The following is a 13,790-nucleotide window of genomic DNA, read 5'->3' on the forward strand; positions in this document are numbered from 1 at the left end:
ATTTGTATATCCAGAATTAACCTCTCAATGTATAGAAAATGCTAGATTCAAGTGTGCAACAAAATATTAAGAGGTAAAATGTTCAACTTTTTGGGATTGCAACATTATATTGCTTCTGGGTAGCTCTTTTGGTATTAGTTTGTATCTAAAGTAGATTATGTCTGCTGATCATCCAGTCTTGAAATCTAAAACTGTTGATAATGAGCAGAGGAAATCATAGCTGCAGATCTTATTACAATTATTCATCTTTCTTGTTATGTAAAAGCAAAGGAAATCATGTCATGAGTTGATAATAAGCAAACCAATTTTCAAATGAGCTGAATTGCATATTTAAGGATCAAAGAATGGGAAGCAGAAATTGCCTGACCTACTGGCTGAAAGGTGTTGAGAGGTTAGAACTGAAAATGAAGCAGTGAAGTTCACTCCCTTGACTATCTTACAAAGCAAACTGCTATAACTGAAGCAGAGATAATAAAAAACAATCATTGCATAGTCATGAACTAAGCAATGAAAAGCATGTCATGGATTAAGCAAATGAAAGAAAATTACCTTGACTGGATGCTTGATAAAAACAGTGAAGAAGAAAGAATGTTGTGGATAGAATAGCAAAAAAGGGAAGAAAGTGAAGATAAAAGCAGGCAAAATAATGAGGCCTTCACTTCTGTGGTGGGTTCCACAAAGGCGGGATTATTAGTAAGAAATCCCACATTTTCTTTTAGCTTTTTGCTTTGCTGTCTGCCATTATTAGTTGGCATTTTGGGTATTTGATACCGACATTTCTACTTGATAAAACCTTGAATCTGCTCTCAAAATTTGAAAGATAGATATGAGGTCTAAAATCCATGGAAATGTCCTTTCCATGCATCCTGGACAATACTAACAAGTTTTGCAGTCATCTTGGTGCTTAATTGTAACATCGTCATCATCATCATAATAATGGGAATGTATGGGAAAGCAGGGTATAAGAATGTCTAATATACTAGTAAATGGCATGTATTAGGTATAAATAAATAAATATATATATATATATATATATATATATATATATATATATATATATATATAGTTATTGGTGTTGTAGTAAATAACTTGTGTTGTTGAATTTACATTTTGGATTTAACTCTTGGACAATTTCTTACATACTCCATTGTTACCATTCTTTTAATTAATATAATTGTTATTTTAGTCTTTTTAAGGTTTATATTTTTACTCAATTTAATTTTGATAATATATAAAATGGTAAAAAATAAATTATTTTTAAAATTTTAGAACATTATAAAATTAAAAATAAAATAAAAATTAATAAAATTTCAAAAATAAATAAAGTGAGAGAAAATGAGGATAATTATTTTAAACCCTACAGAAATTCTCTATATTATGTATATCGAAATATCCAATACTCGTTCTTTAAAACAAATATAGAAAACAAACATTAAGTGATTTATTTGTTTTCTGCTTTTTACCTCTTCATTTCTTGACATAATTTTTACCTTACAAGAAAAGATAAAATTCGAATATGATTTCTTTTTACAATTTGAGTTTCAAAATATAATTTAAATGTAATGAAAAATTGAATTGAGTTTGAAACATAATAGCTTTAGGCTAAAAAAAAAATGGCATCAAGGTCAATTTCATAAGCCTCTGCAATATCAATTTTAGATGTTCTTTAAGGACATGAAACTCAATAATATTACTAATTTGGTTTCGAGAACCATTGATGAAGCATGTAATGATCTAACTTTTTTATTTTTAATTTTTAATTTTTAAGTTTCATGAGCCACACGGGCTGAGCCATTCCACAGCCAAGTGAGCCATACGAGTTGCCACACAACAATGTGCCAAACCGTGTGGAAAGCACAAATTGCACTCTAAACACACAGAAAATCGTAATTTTTAAATTTTTCGAGCATTCTAAGACATATATGAAAAAGATAAGAAGAGGGGAGTGAGTCGTCATATAATATTGAAGAAAACAACTCGAAAAATACCATTGAAGCCGACTTTGAAGCATATTTCCATCAAAACTGAAGTTCTCCTTTTGATTTCTTTGAAGTTTGTTATGAGTTTCTTTATTTCTTATAGTTATACTATCTTTGAGATGCTTTTATTTACTATATGAACTAATTTTTTCCAAATACCTAGGGAGATGAACCTTAGGATGAATTCTATTATTTGATTTCTATTTTTATGCAATAAATACTTAAATCTTGTTCTCAATTATGTGTTCTTAATTCATGGTTTAATATTTCTAGACTATTGATCCATGTTTTATGTGCTTAAATTAGAGGAGGAATAGACATTGTTTAAAAGTAGGTCTAGCATAATTGAGTGGAGTTGCATGCGATCCTCGAAATAAGATGACATAAATCTACCGGATTAGAGTCAAATCTAATAGAAGGATCTATAGATTGAGTTAATGTGATAATAGGGGTTTTAATTAGAAAGAAATTTCAATTAATCAATCTAGAATCAGTTGCTCTTAGTCTTGAAGAGAGATATTAGCATAATTTAGGGATTTCTCCGTATTAAGATACAAAGTGAAGAAATTGTGTGATTTGGATTTATTTTTCTAATATGTTCTTTGTTGTGTTCTTTAGTTAATTAATTTAGTTAATTTTAGCTTTAATCAATCACTCCAATTTGTCGTTTAAATAATAGACAGACGGTAATTATTAGTACTTTTAGTCTTCGGGGCTTTAGCGGCGTTTTTCAAAAACCTCCGCGAATGCTCTATTTTTAGCGGCGTTTTCTAAAAAGCGCCGCTAATGCTCCGACTGCAATAGTAATTAAAATTTTAGCTGGTTTATGACTGCAATCGCTACACATAACTTTAAAAGATTAATTGATGAAGTTGAAAGACTAAAACTATTACTATAAGTGTTCTAAAATAGTGTCAATGAATAATAACTTAGTCTTAACGTCAAATAAAAAACTTGTTATTTTATGCAAATTTAATTGTTGAGCAAATAAATATTTGAATATGACAACTCAAGTTCAGGCACCCTTGCTTTGTTCAGGATATATATTACAGTTTCTACTAATAAAATGATCAATCATCTCACAATTACCTCTTTCACAAAATGAGCAAAGAAACATTTTGTAGAATCGACCTAGAAGAGAGTTTTGCCAAGGTGATGAAATATGGGCTTCCCCAAGATGAAGGTGTACAATCCTTCATTTCCAACCCGACAGCCCAAATGTATTGGAAAAAGAAAGGGTTGTGTTGGTTATGATGAGTAAGGCTACCAAAATGAGGTGCTGGAGAGGAGAGGTAGAATTTTAGCATTGAAACAGATAGTGAGGGTAATAGTTGATCCTCTTCTGCTTTAATATTTTACTTGACATCAATTAATTTGAAATGTAAGAGACTTTGCAGTGTGTCACGGGTACAGAGTGACAAAGAAATTATGAGAGAAATACAGGCAATCAACTATCACTTACTTGCCATGCCTTGATGAACCATGTAGAGCAGTATAATTTGAGTTCATTTTTTTAAAAGCTTTCCCATGCCCTAATATGTGTTAATGATGTATGATTCGTTATGGATGATACATTAGTTTTTAAATAATATTTAAAGCAACAATGTTGTGAGGTTCTTTAGTTGGAATTTGGTAAACTCTCAACCTTTGTAAAAGACAAATTGAGAACACTAGGACAAGGCATGTTTGTGAAGTAAGAAATTGAGATCTTCTTTATAGGGTTGTCCCGCAATAACAAGGTTGTGACAGTTGGTATTTTGTAGGCAGCACATCTATGGAAACTTTTGATATGGAGTTATACATAAGTGACACTTTCTCAATATCCGGACTCCATTGCTCCTTTTCTGGTAACTCTTCTAATTGCAAACCTGCTTGTATCATATATCGAGGATTCATTCTTGTGATCGACAATGCCATCTCTCTCACTGCATCATGCATCTTCATTTTCCAACTCGAGACATTTTCCAACAAGCAATTATCTTCCAACTTCTTCAAAATAACATGGCCCTAGCCTTTCATTTCTTGTCTTGTACCATATCATCTATGAATCCCTCTTCAATCCAGCACTCAATTAACACATCCTTCCAAATTTCAAAATCTTCAGGAAATAATGCGCAATGTAAGAAACAATATTTCACTTTCTCGTCCTTTAAGTGATCGAAGCTAAATTTCAAACGCTCTATCACTTTAGTTTCCACTCCTTCCACTTTTTCTATTCTCTCTTTCAATTCCCTGAGTGCATTTTTCCAAATAAGAGGGTCCTCTTCTCCTTTCAATGTACTAGCCACGACGATAATTGTGAGAGGCAGACCCGCACATTCTTCGACAACGAGCCTCAAAATTGGCATTGAAGTTTGATTTTGCACTATGTTAGGCCCAACTTTACTCAAGAACAGTGTCAATGCCTGTTGTGCTGAAAGGGGCTTCACTTTTATCACCGTGCAACCCTTATACTTACAGACATGCTCCGAACGGGTTGTCAACACCAACTTGCAGCCATTGCTATCACTCGGGTCAGGGATCCCAAATTCTTCTAGAGAGGCTTCATCCCACACATCATCTAGGTTTAGAACATGCTTTCCTACTTTCTTCAGCATTTCTGACAAGATTGCAGCTCGTCTGAGCTTGTCTCCTTGTTAAAGTTAGTTCCCATGCAATCAGCTTCCCATGCAAAGGTGGCCATGCAAGAAGAAAACGTAGCAGGCATTCGAGCCTTGCTGTGCAGCAACTGAAGCTAGAAGTTTCTAGTTTACTTACTACATTTAGTTCTCATGTAATTCTTTTGTAATCTAGTTCATTTTGAACTTAGTAGGTAAATGTTTTGATGTTGATTGACTGAAAATCAACAAAGCTATGTAAGCAAGTTAATCTTGCAAGTTTCAATGTAAATTAGTGGAGTTAGGTGGCTGATTAGGTGTTTACTTGTTTGCAAGTTTTACTTTCCAAGTTGACTAATATATGTAATGGTTTAATACCTCATTTTGTTGTTAATGAAAGTTTCAGCTCATTTTTCATTCAAATTTATCTCTTTCTTTTCTGTTTTCCATTGCATATTTTTCTTTCCTCTTCGATTGTTTCTTCAGCAAGGCTCGACACTTGCTGCCCAAGCAAGCTCAAATCAGCTTGCTGTTTCCTCTTAACACCAACAATTGGTATCTAGAGCTTTTGTCTTAGTGGACCTGTTGCTTTAAACCAAGGAATCTGAATGGCTTCTTCAGGATTTTCACCAGCAGCCCCACCAGTCTTCAATGGAGAAGGCTTCCACATATGGTTGGTAAAGATGAAGACTTACCTGCAGGCCTTTGATCTGTGGGAAGTTGTCAACACAAATGCTGAGCCAGCACCACTGAGGGCTAATCCCACAGTAGCTCAGATTAGGCAACATGCTGATGAGAGGACCAAAAGGCATAAAGCTATGTCATGCATTCAGAATTGTGTGTCAGATGTCATCTTCACCAGAATTATGGCCTATGAGACTCCAAAACAGGCTTGGGATAAGCTCAAAGAGGAGTTTCAAGGTACAGAGAGGACAAGGCAACAGCAGCTGTTGAATTTGAGAAGGGATTTCGAGAATCTGAAGATGAGGGAAGAAGAAACAGTGAAGCAGTATGCAGATAGAATCATGGCAGTGGTTAACAGCATAAGGCTCCTAGGTGAGCACTTTGATGAGGCAAGAATAGTGGAGAAAGTCCTCTCCACTTTGCCTGAGAGATATGAGGCAAAGATATCCTCCTTAGAGGACTCAAGAGACCTTGCTAGCACCTCTTTGACTGAGCTTATCAACACCTTTTATGCTCAGGAACAAAGGAGAGCTAGCAGAGCTGAAGACCACCAGGAAGGTGCATTTCAAGCCAAGACAAGAGAGACCTCGAGCACCAATGCTCAAAGAGGCAAAAAAACTTAGAAAAGCAGGCCTAAGCCTGATGCTGCAAGGAGCAATGATCAGCCCTGCAGACATTGTAAGAAACCTGGACATCCAGAGGATAGATGCTGGTTTAGGCCAGATGCAATATGTCAACACTGCAAGAAGAAAGGCCATGTTGAAAGAGTTTGCAAAAACAGAACCAAGCCAAGGCAGAACCAATTTCAGCAGCCAAAGGTTGAAGCTCGAGTGGCTGAAGACAGTAGTGACCAAGAAGAGCAGGTCTTTGCTGTGTCATGCTTAGCTGCTGAGAAGAAATGCTTAAAAGGGTGGCTATTGGACAGTGGCTGCACCAACCACATGTCACCAGATGCATCTTTGTTCAAAACCTTGGACAGAAGCTGTAAAACCAAGGTTAAGGTTGGAAATGGTCAGTTTATAAAAGCTGAAGGAAGAGGAAAAGTGCTGATATGCACCTCTACAGGCAACAAAGTCATCTCGAATGTCCTATTGGTACCTGAGATTGACAGAAACCTTCTCAGCATAGCTCAACTGCTTGAGAAGGGTTATTCAGTTGTGTTTAAAGACAAACATTGCCACATTGCTGATCCCAGTGGATCAAGCCTTATGACAGTCACAATGACTGATAAATGCTTTGAGGTTCATTGGCCAAATGACTCAAAGTCAGCATACACAGCCTCCACAGATGATTCCAAGCTCTGGCATCAAAGGCTTGGGCATGCCAACTTCAGGTCAATGGCTCGATTGGCCAAAGAAGGCTTGGCAGATAACTTCACCAACTCAGAGGAGCATGATGATGTGTGTGAAGTGTGCCAGATAGGAAAACAGACAAGACTACCATTCCCAACAAACTCAGCATGGAGAGCCACTGAAAGATTGTAGCTGGTGCACTCTGATGTATGTGGACCTATGAGGACTGAATCACTTAGCAATAACAGGTATTTCATCCTCTTCATTGATGATTTTACAAGGTTTTGCTGGATTTTCCTCTTGAAACACAAGTCTGAGGTAGCTCAAGTGTTTGTGAAGTTTAAAACTGCTGTAGAAACAGAAACAGGTTGCAAGCTGAAATCAATAAGGTCAGACAATGGCACTGAGTACACTTCAGCTCAGTTCCAAGCCATTTGCAATGATTCTGGCATCAAACACCAGCTTACAAATGTCTACACACCTCAGCAAAATGGAGTATCTGAAAGAAAGAACAGAAGTCTGATGGATATGGCCAGATGTCTCCTGTTTGAGAAGAAACTGCCCAAGACCATGTGGGTGAGGCGATGGCACTTCTTGTCTACCTTCAGAATAGGCTTCCTACCAAAGCTCTTACATCCAAGACACCTTTCGAGGCTTGGTTTGGATTCAAGCCTTCCTTGGCACACCTAAAAGTGTTTGGTTGTCTATGTTATGCACAAATACCAGCAGCAAGAAGAGACAAGCTCTCTGAAAGGGCTCAACCAGGTGTCCTAATAGGCTATAGCTCAGTTAAGAAGGGCTACAGGGTTCTTGATCCCTTGACAAGCAAAGTCCAGGTGAGCAGAGATGTCATCTTTGATGAAAAAGCTTGCTGGAATTGGGAAAAGAGTGAACCAGAAGTTGCTTCAGAAGACCTGGTGCCTGATCAAGCTGAACTCGAGCAGTTTGGTCTTGAGATGGATGTTGATGATGTGCCTGTAAGAGGCACAAGGTCTTTGGATGAAATTTATGAATTGGCACAGGTTGCTATAGCTGAACCTAGTAGTTTTGAAGAGGCTGAAGCAGATGAAGGTTGGAAACTGGCTATGGCTGATGAAATCAACATGATTGAGAAGAACCAGACATGGGAGCTAGTTGATAAACCTGCTGGAAAGAAGATCATTAGAGTAAAATGGGTCTATCGAGCAAAACAGAATGCAGATGGCAGTTTGAACAAGCTAAAAGCTAGGCTTGTTGTCAAAGGATTTAGCCAAAGGTATGGTTTGGACTACCTGGAGACTTTTGCACCAGTAGCCAGGCTTGACACAGTCAGAATGATAGTTGCCTTGGCTGCTCAACATCAGTGGACCATTCATCAACTTGATGTGAAGTCTGCATTTCTCAATGGTTTCCTAGAAGAAGAGATCTACATCGAACAGCCTCAAGGATTTGTAGTCACTAGCAAGGAACACATGGTGTATAGGCTGAAAAAGGGCTTGTATGGCCTGAAGCAGGCTCCTCGAGCCTGGTACGCTCGAATTGATTCTTACTTGCTCAGTTTGGAGTTCGAGAGAAGCCCTAGTGAACCAACATTGTACGTGAAGAAAAATCAAGCTGAAACTAAGCTTATCCTGTCACTTTATGTTGATGATTTGTTGGTAACTGGAGGAGACAAGAACATGCTGCATGATTTTAAGAGGAAAATGATGAAGATGTTTGAAATGTCTGATCTAGGCAGAATGAATTACTTCCTAGGGATGGAAGTAAAGCAAACAGCAAATGGAATCTTTCTCAGCCAGAGTTCCTTTGCTATGAAAGTCTTAAACAAGTTCTCAATGAAGAACTACAAGCCAACAAGCACACCAATGGCTGTTGGAATGAAGCTATCAAGGCAGGAAACTGGTGAACCAGTTTGTGAGACTATGTACAAGAGTCTCATTGGTAGTCTATTGTATTTGACTGCAACAAGGCCCGACATTATGTTTGCAGTTAGTGTGCTATCCAGATACATGAATTGCTGCAACAATCTGCATTTTCAAGCAGCTAAACGAGTACTTAGGTACATCAAAGGCACCATTAACCATGGTGTGATGCTCAAAAGAGCTGAAAACATGAAGTTAATAGGCTATGTCGATAGTGATTGGGCTGGATCGAGTGATGACATGAGGAGCACATCTGGATATGCATTTAGCCTTGGCTCAGGCATATTTTGCTAGAGTTCTAAGAAACAGAGTTTGGTGGCACAATCAACAGCAGAAGCTGAATATGTTGCTGCTGCATCTGCTGTGAATCAAGCCATATGGCTTAGAAAAATCTTGGCTGATTTAAACCAAAACCAAGAAGAAGCAACAGAGATTTACTGTGACAACAAATCTGCTGTTGCAATTGCAAAGAATCCCATCTTCCATGGTAGAACCAAGCACTTCAATATCAAGCTACATGTTATAAGGGAGATGGAACAAGCTCATGAAATCGAGCTGGTTCATTGCAATTCGGAGGAGCAAATTGCAGACATCTTTACCAAGGCACTCAATGTGTCAAGGTTTATAAAATTAAAAGGAAAGCTAGGTGTTACCAGCATAGAAACTAAGGAGGAGTGTTAAAGTTAGTTCCCATGCAATCAGCTTCCCATGCAAAGGTGGCCATGCAAGAAGAAAACGTAGCAGGCATTCGAGCCTTGCTGTGCAGCAACTGAAGCTAGAAGTTTCTAGTTTACTTACTACATTTAGTTCTCATGTAATTCTTTTGTAATCTAGTTCATTTTGAACTTAGTAGGTAAATGTTTTGATGTTGATTGACTGAAAATCAACAAAGCTATGTAAGCAAGTTAATCTTGCAAGTTTCAATGTAAATTAGTGGAGTTAGGTGGCTGATTAGGTGTTTACTTGTTTGCAAGTTTTACTTTCCAAGTTGACTAATATATGTAATGGTTTAATACCTCATTTTGTTGTTAATGAAAGTTTCAGCTCATTTTTCATTCAAATTTATCTCTTTCTTTTCTGTTTTCCATTGCATATTTTTCTTTCCTCTTCGATTGTTTCTTCAGCAAGGCTCGACACTTGCTGCCCAAGCAAGCTCAAATCAGCTTGCTGTTTCCTCTTAACACCAACACTCCTTCTATGGCCAAATCTTCCTTCAACTTCAAAGCACTTGCAATATCATCTTGTACCTTCATTACATTGAACTCCTTTGATATGGTAACCCAGATTACTCTTTCGAATCTTTGTTCTTTCAAAAGATCATTGTGGATGTGCTTCATGATAGTGGTTTTACCCACATCGCCCATCCCCCAAACCCCAATCTTTTTTACCTCCTCTTGCATCAAGCATGCCCAAATCTCTTTTCTGGCAGCTCCCTCCCCAACTAGTTCTGATGTTGGCAGTGGCAACCCACCACTTGGACCATCCATGGCAAGAGCTTCAGAGGCATTAGGAGCTTTATCAAGAAATTCCTTCATTTCTCGAGTCTTTTCATCAACCAGCTTTCCGTTCCAAGCACGACAGAGATATCTCCCATTTCTGACTTTATTTTCCACATCCTGTGCTTCCGCAATCATCTCTTTCGCATCTTTCAACCAATTTTCAACTCCCTGCTTTGGTATCTTCCCCCTAGGAGAAAGAAGCTCTGCTTTCAATTGCATCTCTATTGTTGAGTTTTAGATCAATAACTAAGTATCAAAAACAAAGTTTTTGTGTTTGAAATATAAAAAACAGAAGCAAAAACGAATACCGGATGATGAAGATTAACTTCATTACTTGAATAAGTAACAAAACCACATACATAAGTAGTTCAAATTACATTGGTTAAAGACAAAGCTAGCTTGTGCAAGTATCTAAGCTGTTAAATCAACTTAATGACAACCTAAATGACTACTAAATCAGCTAAACACATGATTAAACCTTAGCTGATCAAACAAAAAATGATTTCAACCAAACTAGCAAAAAGTCAACTATGCAAAAGCTCTACAGTCGAATTACACCATGGACATTAGCCTGCTGCTGCTGAGTTGCTCGGTTACTTGCATGCTGATGTTGTGCTGCTTGGTTGCTTGCATGTTGCTGCTATGTTGCCTCATTTTAACATCTATGTCTTCCATATTACAATTCAATTCATCTCTGATCCTCTTGAAGTTTCTCACATAATCATTCAGCTTACTGTGATATTTCAAGTATTTACAAACAGGAGGTCCAAGACACTTTGCAATGCCAAGAATAGGCTCTACGTACTCCATTGCTATGTTCCTGCAACGCAATCATATATAACAGTAGCAGATAATGGAAATCTGTGAATGTCAGTGTAAGCATGAAAAGGAAACATGAATGCAAGTTTCAAGCAATGGCATTTATTAGATGGAGCTATGGATGGGTGGCAGATAGAAACATGATGAAATTTGTATATCCAAAATTAATTTCTCAATGTATAGAAAATGCTAGATTCAAGTGTGCAACAGAATATTAAGAGGTAAAATGTTCAACAGTTTGAGATTTCAAAATTATATTGCTTCTGGGTAGCTCTTTTGGTATTAGTTTGTATCTAAAGTAGATTATGTCTGCTGATCATTCAGTCTTGAAATCTAAAACTGTTGATAATCAGTAGAGGAAATCATAGCTTCAGCTCTTACTACAATTATTCATCTTTCTTGTTATGTAAAAGCAAAGGAAATCATGTCATGAGTTGATAATAAGCAAACAAATTTTCAAATGAGCTGAATTGCATATTTGAGGATCAAAAAATGGGAAGCAGAAAATTACCTGACCAACTGGCTGAAAAGTGTTGAGAGATTAGAACTGAAAATAAAGCAGTGAAGTTCACTCCCTTGACTATCTTACAAAGCAAGCTGCTATACCTGAAGCAGTTAATAAAAAACAATCATTGCATAATCATGAATTAAGCAATGAAAAGCATGTCATGGATTAAGCAAATGAAAGAAAATTAACTTGATTGGATGCTTGAAAATTAGTGATGGACATCAAAAGAAATTAAAAACAGTGAAGAAGAAAGAACGTTGTGGGTACAATAGTCAAAAGAAGAAGTGAAGATAAAAAAAGGCAAAATTATTAGTAAGAAATCCCATCTTTTTTCTTTTAGCTTTTCTCTTTGGTGTCTGCCATTATTAGTTGGCTTTTTGATACTGAATTTTCTCAACAGTTGTATCTATCAGTTGGTTATAAAACCTTTGATCTGCTCTCAAATTTTCAAAGATAGATATGATTGTCTAAAATCCATGGAAATGTCCTTCGCATTAATTCTGGACAACACCAACAAGTATTGCAGTGATCTTGGTGCTCAATTGTAACAGATAATAATAACTAATGAGAGAGTATGGGAAAAGCAGGGTATAGTTATTGGTGTTGTTCTTGTTGGTATTCAATTTTGGATTCAACTCAGGACAATTCTTTACATATGGATTTGTAAGATGTGAATGAATCTATTCAATTTTTTATATATATAAATAAATCTATTCAAGTTAAAATAAATATATATAAATTCTTGGGTAAGCTACATATCTGGACAAGTTGTGGTTTATTGGTCGAGTGTTTGCCTTCTTTAGAAATAGATGGAGTTGGAATGATCATTGTACCAAAAAAAAATTTTACATTAGTCACTAAATTATAGAAATTTTTTGTTGTGTTCACAATTACAATTTTGGTCCTCAATTTTATACTCTCAAACAGTTTGATCTTGATAATATTAAAATTTTAAAACAATATAAAATTAAAAGTAGATAAAAATTCAAAAATAAATACAGTGAGAGAAAATGAGGGTAATTATTTTAAACCCTCCAAAATTTCTCCATATTATCTGTATCAAAATATTCAATACCCATTCTTTTAAAAAACATAGAAAAGAAAAAATTAAGTAAAATTATTTGAACTCCGTTTTTTACCTCTTTTGTTTCTTGACATAACTTTCACATTATAAGAAAAGATAAAATTCTGAATATAATATATTTTTACAATTTGGGTTTTGAAAAATAATTTATCGGTAAAGAAATTTTGAGCTGAGTTTGAAAAAATTTTGTGGTATATTTTGTATTCTTCTAACTAAAAAATGGGATTAGGGTCAATTTTATAACACTCTATAATACCAGTTATAGATGTTGTTTAAGAGCATGAAACTCAACTTGATAATAGTAATGATTTGATTTCAAGAAATATTGAGGAAACGTGTAATGATCTAATCTTTTTTTTTTTTTTTAGTTTTGTTCTATTTTTAATTTGTTATTGAATTCTATTCTCCATCTTCTAATATTCCTATATTGTTTTATAAAAAATTATTGCAGAAGTTCTTTATAGAATTGGGTATTCTTGCTATGGTCCATTCAATGCTCAGTGAATTGTTTCTGTCAGTGCAAAATGTCGACAATCATTAGGATTCATTATATCCTCGAGGTCAATTTGCAGATAACTCTTTTGCACAGAAACAATAAAAAGGTGGGGACAAATAAAACTTTAAAATAGTGACATTGATACACACCTTGGAACCTTTTTTAAATTCTCATAAATTTATTTTTATCTCCGCACAGTAACAGTTATGGAAACAACAATCAAATAAAACAAACAATATTATGAGTCAATTTTTATGGTCTTTGGGGCAACTTTCGTTTTTAAGTTCCACAAAGGTAACGTAAATTCGATATTAATGTCTTCAAAATTGTATTTTTTTTTATCACTAGACTATTAAGTGACAGTTTTTTAATTAGTATAATAACAATTTTAGCCCTCAAATTTTCTACTTTCAGTCAATTTAATCTTCATAATATATAAAATGGTAAAATTTGAAATTATTTTTAAAATTTTAGAAAATTATAAAATAAAAATTAAATAAAAGTAGATAAAATTTTAAAATAAATAAAGTGAGAGAAAATGAGGATAATTGTTTTAAACCCTCCAAAATTTCTCTACATTGTATGTATTGAAAATTAAAGAATATAATGTCTTTTACAATACTTTCCTAAACCAAGATCATAGTTTTGCCTCACCTTAAATCATTTTGATTAATATATGTTTATATTTTATTTAAATATTAATAAAAATAAAATATATTTTAATTAACGCACATTATCATTTCGTGTAAAATATTTTTAATACTATTTAAGTTTTAATACTTTTTCAAGCCCAGGCCCGTTTTCGGGATAACTTGGTTGATCCCAAAATTCTACTTTACTGTGCAAAAATATTTTAAAAATACTTATTAAATTTAATTTTAAAAATATTTTATATTATTTAAATTGAATTCGAGTTGTACCCACTCAAGAC

General features: G+C 35.1%; 2 protein-coding genes and 1 long non-coding RNA gene across 3 annotated transcripts in view; all 3 read right to left on the bottom strand.

Annotated features, from left to right (window-relative positions):
• LOC105766452 (probable disease resistance protein At1g61300) overlaps nt 1-755 on the bottom strand; it is a 77,651-nt gene extending 76,896 nt beyond the window's left edge. Inside the window, exons 1-2 of the mRNA XM_012585925.2 lie at nt 550-755; nt 368-457 (exon numbers count right to left, since the gene is read on the bottom strand). Coding sequence (XP_012441379.2) covers nt 368-457; nt 550-755 — 296 coding nt within the window. The remainder of the gene's footprint in view (nt 1-367; nt 458-549) is intronic.
• Nucleotides 756-3,994: 3,239 nt separating this feature from the next.
• LOC128041118 (probable disease resistance protein At5g43730) lies at nt 3,995-10,171 on the bottom strand. The gene is made up of 2 exons (XM_052630460.1): nt 9,638-10,171; nt 3,995-4,603 (listed from the first exon to the last, which is right to left on the bottom strand). The coding sequence occupies exons 1-2, from the start codon at nt 10,169-10,171 to the stop codon at nt 3,995-3,997; spliced, it is 1,143 nt and encodes a 380-aa protein (XP_052486420.1).
• A 93-nt stretch (nt 10,172-10,264) lies between these two features.
• Nucleotides 10,265-11,602, bottom strand: LOC128040973 (uncharacterized). The gene is made up of 3 exons (XR_008195736.1): nt 11,469-11,602; nt 11,283-11,377; nt 10,265-10,772 (listed from the first exon to the last, which is right to left on the bottom strand). It is a non-coding gene; the product is annotated as an uncharacterized LOC128040973 (long non-coding RNA).
• Nucleotides 11,603-13,790: the final 2,188 nt, after the last annotated feature.

This window comes from Gossypium raimondii, chromosome 5 (genome assembly GCF_025698545.1).
Source record: "Gossypium raimondii isolate GPD5lz chromosome 5, ASM2569854v1, whole genome shotgun sequence".
In the NCBI taxonomy this organism is placed as follows: domain Eukaryota; kingdom Viridiplantae; phylum Streptophyta; class Magnoliopsida; order Malvales; family Malvaceae; genus Gossypium; species Gossypium raimondii.

Coding starts and splice junctions, on each gene's coding strand:
- LOC128041118 (XM_052630460.1), bottom strand. CDS start 10,171: ATGCAATTGAAAGCAGAGCTTCTTTCTCCTAGGGGGAAGATACCAAAG. Junction 4,604..9,637: donor TGGCCATAGAAGGAGTGTTG/GTGTTAAGAGGA, acceptor CAAGGAGACAAG/CTCAGACGAGCTGCAATCTT.